Below are 11213 nucleotides of genomic sequence, written 5' to 3'. Positions count from 1 at the left end.
GAGGCTATGCTGGAGTGTCCCACAGTGCCAGGAGGCTATGCTGGAGTGTCCCACAGTGCCAGGAGGCTATGCTGGAGTGTCCCACAGTGCCAGGATGCTATGCAGGAGTGTCCCATAGTGCCAGGAGGCTATGCAGGAGTGTCCCATAGTGCCAGGAGGCTATGCTGGAGTGTCCCATAGTGCCAGGATGTTATGCAGGAGTGTCCTACAGTGCCAGGAGGCTATGCTGCAGTGTCCCACAGTGCCAGGAGGCTATGCTGGAGTGTCCCACAGTGCCAGGATGCTATGTTGGAAGTGGCCTAAGAGGCTTCATTAGATTAAGTTTACAGCAGAATTAACTTTGTGCTTTCATTAAGTTGTAAAAGTCAGACATGATTATGGGTATATTTCTACTAACATTAGCGTTAGATTAGCTATGAATAAGAGATTAAACTATAAGAGAAAAATAAGAAACTCTTCTAATGTGTTAGTTTTAAGACAGCAGAATGATTGATGGTCACACTGCAAAACTTTTTCAAGTCTATTATTGGCAACTTAATGTGTAAGACAGTTTTAAAACAGAACAAACAAAACCACTTCAAACTTGTTCTATCCCCAGTTTTTCCTTAGAAGGCTGCATAACCTTGTACACTAACCTTTTCAATATTTTTGAAATGCTTTACCTGCATATATGTCTGGGTACCACATGCATCCATCCAGTGCCCACAGAGGCCAAAAGACAGCATTAGATGCCCCTGGGATTCCAACCCGGGTCTCCTCCAAGACTAGCAAGTGCTCTTAACCTCTGAGTCATCTCTCTAGCCTGCTTGTCCACTGATTCAGTATTAATAATTCCTGGTTATTCCCATACAAACTTTATTCAAGAAATGAATGTGTGCATATTTTAAACCACTATGGACATGACATTCAAGAGTTTCCCCTGGATTAAGGTAACACTTAAAGAACAGATTTTAAATTTTAACAAGTGCTTGTGTTAGTGGAGTAAAGTTTACCTTTAAGATCACATAATAAAATAAATCAGTGCATTATCTAAAAAAATGCAGATAATTCTGTGTTTCCTTAGCCTCCTGGAAATTCTATCTATTCCCGTGACTAGCACACTCCTTCTACAAAGCATAGAAAAACTTGAGAAAAAAAGTCTTCTCTTTCTTTAATATTTCTGTGTGTATGTTGGGGCACAACCACTGGCCAGCCACGGTATACATGTGGAAGTCATATGACTACGTGCAGAGTTGACTCTTTCTACCCTGAGTAAACTTACTCCATGTGGCCTGGTAGCATACACACTTGTACCACTAAACCATCTCTCTGGACATGTTTCATTTTCCGCATGGTTATGTATTTGTGTGGTGTGTCTGTGTATGAGTACATATGTTAACATGTTTATAGGTGTGTGTGTGTGTGTGTGTGTGTGTGTGTGTGTGTGTGTGTGTGTGGCATGTGGAGACCTGTAGTTGCCCACAAGTATATTCCTCCATTGTATTTGACCTTACTCATCAAGACAGGATCTCTCACTGAACTTTGAGTAGGTCAAGTATTCCTACTTTAACTAGCAAGCCAGCCTGTGGGTGGATCTTGCCACCGCCTCCCACGAGCTGGCATTACAATTGGTCACAGGTCTATCTGTATTTTACATGGATTCTGAGAATCAGAACTTTGGTCTTCATGCTTGCAGGGCAAGCTCTTTATCCCCTGAGCCATCTCTGTAGCCCAACAAACATGTATGCATTTGAGGTCTTATGATTAATAGGTGTGAGCATATTAGCATATGGTTTATCATTTAGAGAGACATTTGGAAACAAAATCTTCAGGGATAATAGCATTTTAGTGGTTTAAGTTTTAAATTATGTGTATGCATGTTCATGTGTGGTGTGATAAATATCATTTGGGGCTTTCTTCCCCACCTTAGATCATTTAGTTCCCAAATAAAAGACACAAAACTTTTATAGTTATAATAAGTCTTAAGGCACTAGAGTTGGGCAGATATCAACGCTTTATGCTATTTTCTATTTCCCTATCATTAACCCTGAGATATCACTTGCCATGTTCTGCCTGGGCCACTTGTACTCCATCAGGTCGGCCCTTCTGACCATGAGCTCACAGTAACCCATGGCAACTTCTTCCTTTTTTTCCCTCTCTACCTCATAGTCTCTCCTCTGACCCCAAACCCTGGGAACCTTCACTCCGGCCCCTCTCTTCTGCACAGCCCAGACTGTAGGCATCTTTATTAACCAATCAACGACAACTTGGGGGGCGGGGAGCAAGGTATATATAAAAAAAGCTGGCATGGGTGAGGATCTGCTCATCTTGGAGCAACCAGATCTTGGGGTACAGAATTTAGCATTTGAATACAAGCAGCACCAGACCAAGCTCCTACAAGTATGTGTGTGCCTTTGAACACATCAGCTCACATATGTTGGAGTCACTGGATCTGCCTGGAGCTGGAGTGATGGGGAGTTATGAGTCACCCAACATGGGTGCTAGGGACTGAACTCTGGTCTTCTGCAAGAGCACTGTATACTCTAAACCTCTGAGCTCTCTCTCTCTCTCTAGCCTCAACAATAGCTTTCTGCATCATGAATCTTGCATGCCAGGTAGTGGCAACTAATTGCTGAGCATCTTTTCATCTTACTTAAGGATCAGATGTTTGTACTCTGTTGCTGACTTCAGATCTAATCATCTTCATGGATGAACAGTAGCATGTCACTGGATAGAGAGCCCAGCCCTGTGTTTAAAAGCCTGTCACATCCCTAGCATTATTAGTATCTGCTGGATCCAATCGAGAAACAAGACAATGGAAAGTCGGGATTGGTGAAGGTGAGAAAATGTTAGACACTAGAAGTTCCTAGATGTAGAACAGAGTGGTGGTGAGAATCAGACGCACACTTAAAGTATCAAAGTTCAAATCTCTATCACTCATAATCCGAGATTAATTTATAATTGTGAGTAGTCTAATATCAGGGCTGATTAATGAAGAGCATAGTTAAGTAGTTCAGAGAGTCTCTCACTAGTATCCCAAACCAATTCTTTTTGCCTTTAAAAATACCAGCCAATACTCTCATCTTAGCAGACTGCTCCTCCTGGCCTCTAATCCAGGTTCATTTAACAGTCATTTGTGGGGTCAGCCACCTGGAGTGACGTACATAAGAAGCCATTTGGGCTACTACGGAGCTAGCATATGCCACTCCGTTCCTTGTAAGACAGTCCAGACTGAGGGAGGCTGGGAAGCCCTGCATTAACATTTGTAAAAAAGGTCTAGGTTTAGAACCACTAGTGATACACTCACAGGATATAGATCCTGAAAACCAAAAAGCATTCTTATTAATTTTGTGGGCCTGGGGCTGTCTGGCATGTAGCCTGACTCTAATCTGATGTGCCTGAGGTGACCAGGACACATGGGCCGCTGTGTGAGCGTGCAGGTGACTCGTCTGTGTTTCCAGATTTTTCTCTGTTATTCTCCTTTCCTGTTACTTCCTTTTGGCCGGAGGATAAGCTGGCAGTCTGGCACTGCCGCTTCCCACGTGTCTCCTTCCTGCCAGTTTACAGGGGAGTGTTTAGGAGAAAATCTGCCAAAAGCGTTCTTTTTCCCTCCCAGATTAAATACATTACATCTGCTTAACATATGCAGTCACTGCTGGGCCAGGGAATCACACAGTATTCATTTGGGGGAAGGCACTAATGAATGGCTCTTCTGGGCTACATCCTTGGATTAAAATACTGGCTAGATCTACCATTTACAGCCAAGTTATCTGGAGAAAGGCACTTAATTTTTCTGTTTTCTTCTCTAAAAATTGAAGGCAATACTTAACCTTGCATGGTTTTGATAGATATTGAGTGATCTTAATGCTGGCAAGAAGGAGCAAATAAAGGGAATCAGGGACTCAAGAATAGCACAGGTGTTATTCAAGAACAGGCCTGTAGAGGGGCTATAAAGCAAGACCCATAGCCAGGGACCCACTACAAGGTTGGGCTAGTGGCAAGGTTAAAAGGAGGACAGAAATGCTTCCATGTTCAACTTGTGGTCAGCCATTGTGAGGGAGGTGTCTTAAAAACTGGGTGACTGGTATGTCTCTGGTTGCTAGCTATTTCTAGGGGTCCGTAGGTCAGAGAGTGCAAGAATCTAGACAAATTATTTTACTGCATAAATTGTTACTGTTTAATCCAAATGGTACAGCTTCCCAAAATGACACGCTTCTGGTTAACATTTCTGACTTGTTTCCACTAGCTAGGCAAAACAAAAATCAAACAAAAAGCAATAGAGGCATAGCTGTTGCTCTTGTAACTTGTTCCTAGACAAGGGCCTCAGTAAGCAGAGGCTTTTGGAGCAGTCTTAGGCATCAGAAAATGTGAACTATGCTTGCTGTTGGAATGGCTTTTTGGTGGTGCCCTTGATAAAGGAGTTCAGTTTCTTGAATACAAAATAGCCTAAAAAAACACACACACACACAAAAACCCCAAGATGGCAGGGCCCGAAGACTACCACAAATAGGAGCGAGCCAGCCCTGGCAGTCAGCATCCCAGTCTGGGTACTGCCCCTAGAGTTGGAATGTGAGCAGAGTTCATTTGCTCAGGCTCAAAGGGTTTGTGGCTGCATCTCAGACTGACTGCTCCAGACTGGTTTATACAGAAGTAGCATTCTTCCTGGAAGAAGAGAGGTTCCTCCTTTCTTGGCAAAAAAATGAGGCCCAGAATATTGACCTTTTACAGAACACTTGCAAATAAGGCCATTTGATTTAAGAAGATGGTAATTATTTTTGTGATATCATTCCTGAAGAGATGAGAACAAATGTCAACTCACCCTAGATAGGAAACTAACGACAGACCAAAGTACGGATAACACCAAAGTCAAACTTGGTGAGCTAATGAGTTTTATTGGGATTATTTACAGGGATATGGGCGAGGGATTAGTTACAGGAACAGAAAAGACTCAAACAGCTGTGTTACCTCAACATGCTGGATGGGGTTCCGTCATAGTGCCCCAGTTAGGATGAGACTCTTCCAGTTTGTCTGGTTTTTCTTTGTTTAGGCAATTTGGCTGCTCTCTCTGCTCCTTCCAGGATGCCTGAAGGGTCTCTTTCTTCCAGGCTGCTGGGGCTGAGTCTCTTCGAAGCAGCTTTTCTGACGATCTTCTTTGTAGCTTAGGTTGAAGAGACTCCCAGTAGTCTCTACTGTTTCTATACTTTTGGGGAAGGAGAGGACTAGTGAATGGGGTCAGTTTAAGGGACTTCCTAAAGCCATTTAGAGTTGTTTCCTTCCTGTTTGAAGGAGCTGCCCTGCTGATGGAGAACTTCACCTCTTCTTAGAACAGCCCATTGTTTCCCCTCTGTGTAAGCATCATTTCCTAAAATATCCTGTTGTTTCACCTCCCTTTCATATCCTATGTCTGAAGATATTTCCTTCCAAGATGGAAGGTTTTAACCATAGAGGAAACTGCTACACAACAGGTGGCTCTTTTCATCTAGGGTAGTGGCCCTCAACCTTTGAAGTAATGCAAGCCTTAATACTTCTCTTCATGTTATGGTGACCTCCAAGCACAAAATTACTTTGTTGCTACCTCATAACTGTAAGTTTGTCATTGTTATGAACTGCAATGTAAATATCTGATATGTAGAATATCTGATAGGTGACTCCCTGCCCCCAAAGGGTTGAGACCCACAGGATCAGAACCATTAGTCTGGGTATCTTCAAGCTTTCAAAAGCTGTTGATAATAAAGGCCTGAGTGATTGATGTGGGAGGGCCCAGTCCATTCTGGGCAGTGCCACTCCTGAACTGGGGAGCAAGAGAAAGCAGGCTGAACAAGCCATAGGGAGCAAGCAAGCCAGTAAGTTGTACTGTTCCATGACTTCTGCCTTAGTTCATGGTTTCAGGTTCCTAGCCTGGCTTCCCAGTGATGGAGAGTGACTGACCTAAGAGTTGTAAGCTGAAATAAGCCCTTTACTCCCTAGATTACTTTTGGTCATGGTGTTTTACCACAGCAATAGAAACCCTAAGACAGAGATTGCTACCAGGTGCAGGGGCTATTGCTGTGCCAGAACTGACCACCTGTTTTCAGGAGAAATGTGGAATCTTCTGAGATTTTTGTTTAGAGGTCTGTTGTGGGAGCTAAGAGGATAGACCTGAGTACAGAGCAGATGGTGGAGCTTAGGACGTTTGAGAGTCCCTTAAAGACTCCCTCAAGTCATTGGATATTTTCAATTAAGGATTTCTGGTTCTAGCCAGCTGGGGGTGAAGATTAAAAAATAAGAACACGGCCAGTAATGTAGACCCTGGTTAGCTGGAACTGAGACAGTTTGTGGAGATTAAGAAGAGACTAGTATCATCAAAGTGAAATCTGGGAGGCGTTTCCTTGGAGTCAGCAAACAGACGCTGTGGACCTGGGTAGGGTGTATGTGTGTGTCGGGGGTAGAGAGGACAACAAGACTGTACCTCATACTGGCAGCTGAACTTGGTAATGGGTAAGATTCTCAGGTTGTACTGGTTCTGAAGGCATAAGGGGTCACTGAGAGTAGCTGAAGTTTGACTGTGAGAGGCTAGGAGAGGACATTGGTGATGGTGCAGCCTCAGTTGCCCTGGAAGTTCCAGGACTGAAGGGGTCATGGAGAGAATTTGAGGCCTTAGCTCCATGGGGCAGAGTAAGAGTCCCTTAAGAGAGCCCAAAAGAGGCTATTGGTAAAGGCACAGCCATGTGGCAGTGGAGACCCTAGCATTTTGGAAACGAGTTCTAAGGACAGCATCAACTGAATGGTGGAGCCAGCCTGAGCCTACATCAGCTATGTGTGCTGCAGATATCAGAGCTAGAGATACAGAACCCTTTGAAACCTAGATCTTCAATCACGGACATCAGACATTAGGCTGTTTACACTGTTGGGCTTTGGTTTTGCTCTGATTTGAGTGTGACTATGCCTGGGGTCTTCCCTTTAGAGTAAGACATTGTTGAACTTGTTTTTATTTTATAGGAACCCACAGAGGCTTTGGATATTTTAGAGAGGCTTTCAATGGTGAGATTTGGGGTTGTTTTTATAAAGAGACTGAACTTTGAAAGGGCTTGAATTTGTAAAGACTGCAGGACTCTAAAAGTTTGGAGTGTGTTTTATATTGAGGTATTAGTATGAGGTCTTATGAATGAAAATGGCAGGAAGTATAATTACCTGCTGATGTGTTTGTATGTGACAAGGGGTCAGCTGTACTGGGTTTTTGTTTGTTTGGGGCTTTTTTCTGGACAACATGATGCAAGCTAAAGTTACCTTACAAGGGGAACTTCAATTGAGAAAATATCTCCCTAAGATTGGTCTGCAGGCAAGCCTGGAGAGGATACTGTCATGATTCCTTTTGGTCATAGTTGGTCACAGCATCAGAGAAGTAACAAATACATCCAGTAAGAAAGTAATACTGCCTAAGGGCCCCTCTTCCCTGCATATGTATTTTTGAGTAATCCTTCCTCTCTTCTGGTGTAGGTATTGGATGTGAGCAGAGAAGGCAAAGAGGAAGTGTTCTATGGACCTACACTGCCATTTGCTTCCAACGGAATAGCGGCGTGCTTCCTTCCGGCTCCGTATTTCACATGCCCCAACCTGCAGACTCTGCAAGTGCCTCACCACAGGATCGGCACTGTCTGATAAGCCAGCATCCACAGGAGACCGAATGAGACCTTGACATCAGGACACAGGGCATGGACATTCTCAGTGCTTCCCTGTCATGTCTTACAGGTCTAAAATTGTGCTAAATACTAGCAAAAAAAAAAAAAAAAAGAATAATTTTCTAAAACATATTATCGAGAACTTTGTCACTTCTTTCAGTGTGTGTTAAAACATAAAATATGTGTGATTTTTATTGTGGTGCACCTTAGTGCCATCCTAAGGCACGTTATAGTTTTGTGGCTCTTTAAAAATTCTTTGTACCCCTGTCCTAGTTAGTGCTGTCTGGGATCATGTGACACTGTCAATAAGGCACCTTACACACCAGGCATCAGTTTTCTCATAATCTTCGGTACTTATGCCTTTTCGTTACTCAAACATCAGAGTGTCACTTTTCAAGCTTAACATTCTGCAGCACTCCTCAGCAGAAGTTCAGTGGGATGACATCATATACACTTTAAGTGCCACGTTTCATTCAAGGTGATTGGAGTAAAGGACCTTGGTTACTCTGCCCTTGTTTCAGAACTTTACAGGGCTAGGCTTCTCACCCTTGGAAGAGGATCATTACTCATTTCCACATTTACTAAAAAGAATGCCATGAGGATTTGGCAAATGCTCAGAACTTTGCCTAAGGTTAAAAAAAAATGTTACTTACATTCTAAAATGCTTTGCTATCTTTAGAGTCCTGTAACCAAACCATTTTATTTCCGAGTTTATAAATTTTGAGAAGGAGTGTTGAGATGGTCCTGTGGGAGTCTGAGAGCACTGGGAAGGCGCTACACCCATCCTGAGCAGGAATGTCAGAGGTCCTGAAACTTGGACAAATTGTTGCCTCAAAGAATTCTCTTTAAATGTCTCATCTACAGTTTAAAAACATTACCTGTACTAACCATGGCACCACGGAAGGCGTTGACATAAGTCTGAACTGAGAGCCTGCAGCCAGCAGTTCTAATAGACATTTTCCAAGTTGATAAAGGCAATGTCAATCTTGCCTACTTGGAGGGTTCTCCACCACTGCCAATGCAGTTTTTTCTTATTACTACCCCCTTTTAATAATGAATAATTCTTTTTTAGTCTAGAGTTTTGAGTTTGCTTTATCTCTAACTAAAAATAAATCATCTTAACAATCACATTTGGTTTTTTCTAATCTTGCCACGGCTTGAGGTCATTTCTATTAAAGGGAAAGCTGCTTTTTCTTAGCTGCTTAAGTCAGTTGCTTATGTCATAGAAATTGTCTGTTTTACTCATGCAACCACTTATTTTATATCATCATAAGCCAATGAAAAGCTACTTCTCTTCTTGTTCAGGGTGGCCTTCAGTTGGCTATGTAGCTACGCTGGCCTCCAACTCATGACCCTCCCCAATAAAACCACCTTTTTATCTTAACAAATTTACTAAGTTTACGCATTGCTGTATGATACCGAAAGCACTGTTCTCCAAATATAAATGCTTTCTGGTTACTTGGGTTAAAGAACAGGAAGTGATAGAAAGGATAAGGAAGAAAGGTAAAAAACAGGACTTCAGACAGAACCAGGACCATTTGGACAGGTGATGCAGGTAAGTGGCAAGAACGGTTTAAAAGCGGCCCGTGAGCCTTCAGAGATAAACGCAATCAATCCGTCAGGACAGTGCCTTCCTGCCTTCCTGATCTGTTTCAGCACAGATCTAAATAAGAAGTGCTTCACACGTACTGAACTTTCTACTTGATACGTGGATTTTCTCTCTAGTAGCTTTTTGTTGTAAAATCATTAACTTGTATTTATGTTCTCGGGTCCTATACCCAGTGAGTGTAAGGAAATGTCTTAAAAATAAGCTTGCCTGACAGATAATGGACATAACCCTAGACTGTTTCTGTATCCATTTCTAACCATTCACTAAAGTCAGCATCAGTTACCAATCTCTCCTTGATGGTCTTCATGGGGTACTTTTTGCAGTTTGGACAGATTCTTCACATCTGTAATCAAAGAGCAGCATCAGAAGTGTCACACTCCTTTACCAAAGGGAAAGGAAAGGTTGTATGATTGGATTGCTTTCTCAAAATCATGTGCAGTGAAAAAGTCTGTGGAATTGTATTTGGTGCATATAAGCAAGTCCTACTTGAACTACTTGGCTATATAGCGATTATTTAAGTGTAATATCCTATAGTGATTTCATTTTCATTTTCAGCCTTTAGAATTAAAGGCTGTATTTTACTTTCCATTTAAGACTTTGAAGTATTTAAACATCAAATAAGGATTTTACTTATAGATAAAAAAGAAGTTTCAATGATTCTCCTGTGAGAGGAAAAGCTAGGAAAGACACAGACAGCTTCTACCTACAATGCAAGATGCAGTAAAACCCCAAATCTCTAAAAATAAAATGCCAAGTAAATTACAATTGTGGCACTTCCTGTACCTTCCTCTTGTTTTCCTCATACCTAATGTGCATATGTAGTGTCCCTTCAGCTATTGCAAAAGTTGAAACCTTCAGTTGGTTTGAACACAAAGTATAAATGCAATAGGAAGAAGACAGATACTGTTTCACTAAGTAACATGGCTCATCTTTATTTTCAATCTATATTCATGGGCACAATGTATGTGAAAGGAGTACATTACATTTTATATACCTATCTCATCTTTATTATATGCAAACCACCTATAAATTACATATGAAATATCTATAATGTAATAAACTGTAGTTATCAGCACAACAAAGTTCTAAGTAAGGACTAGGGGTGCAGCTCAGTTGGAAGAGCTGGCTTGTGTGCAGGATGCCTGGATTTCCATCACAAGTAGTGCATTAAACTGGCTGTAGCAGCTCATGCTTGCAATCCCAATATGCTTGAGAAGTCTTGGCTACCAAGAGAGTTCAAAGAAGCCAACCTGAAAACAGATTCCGACTCTGTCTTTCATAAATGAATACAATAATAAAATTGATAAATTATAATCATGTGGTATTGAACTGGGTAACCTCAGCATTGCAGATGATCACAGTGAAAACAAAAATCCTGTGTCTAATCAAATATAGGAAAGAATAGGCTATTTTGTTAGAAATCTAGACTGATTGTTTCAACCAAATCAAGCACATTGTTTATACTGCCGTTTTACACTCTTGCTTGACTGGGTAATATATTTAACTCTAGGAAGTGTAGGCATTTAGTTTTCCTTAGTGCAGAAAAGATATAGAACTTAGAGAGAGATGAGTTCCTTAAGAGTTTCCCAAAATGCAGAAACATATGAGTTTTTATATAAAATCTTAACTGCCAAAGAGTCTATAAGAACTGAACGTGGTTACTGTGATGGTACACGCCTGACACTCCATCATTCCAGCACTTGGAGGGAGGGAGGCTGAGGCAGGAAGATTTTATGGCCTAGGATACCTAGGAGACAAAGATAACCAACAAGAGAAGAAAAAAAAAAGACATTTTGTGCCAATACATAGAAATAAGCCCATATATTATTTAAGAACCAAATGTCTTCAAAACAAGAAAAGCCCAGGGAGATGAGAAGGGTGCTTATCACCAAGCCTGATGGCCTGCACACACACACACATACACACACACACACACACACACACACACATACACACACACACACACA

The 11213-nt window shown here is 41.8% G+C and overlaps 1 protein-coding gene across 12 annotated transcripts in view; it reads left to right on the top strand.

Annotated features, from left to right (window-relative positions):
- Nucleotides 1-7739, top strand: part of Klhl32 (kelch like family member 32) — a 225317-nt gene extending 217578 nt beyond the window's left edge. For 5 of the 12 annotated variants that reach the window (XM_029476838.1, XM_029476836.1, XM_029476833.1 and 2 more), the window contains exon 8: nucleotides 7456-7736. In XM_029476838.1, coding sequence (XP_029332698.1) covers nucleotides 7456-7617 — 162 coding nt within the window. In that variant the 3' untranslated portion in view covers nucleotides 7618-7736. Of the gene's footprint in view, nucleotides 1-7455 lie in introns of all 12 variants that reach the window. The other 7 variants (XM_021160284.2, XM_029476830.1, XM_029476831.1 and 4 more) reach the window with 2 other exon arrangements.
- The last annotated feature ends 3474 nt before the right edge of the window (nucleotides 7740-11213 follow it).

This window comes from Mus caroli, chromosome 4 (genome assembly GCF_900094665.2).
Source record: "Mus caroli chromosome 4, CAROLI_EIJ_v1.1, whole genome shotgun sequence".
NCBI classification, from domain to species: Eukaryota; Metazoa; Chordata; class Mammalia; order Rodentia; family Muridae; genus Mus; species Mus caroli.
The sequence above is the reverse complement of the archived record's forward strand: the minus strand, read 5'-3'. Positions and strand labels throughout refer to the sequence as shown.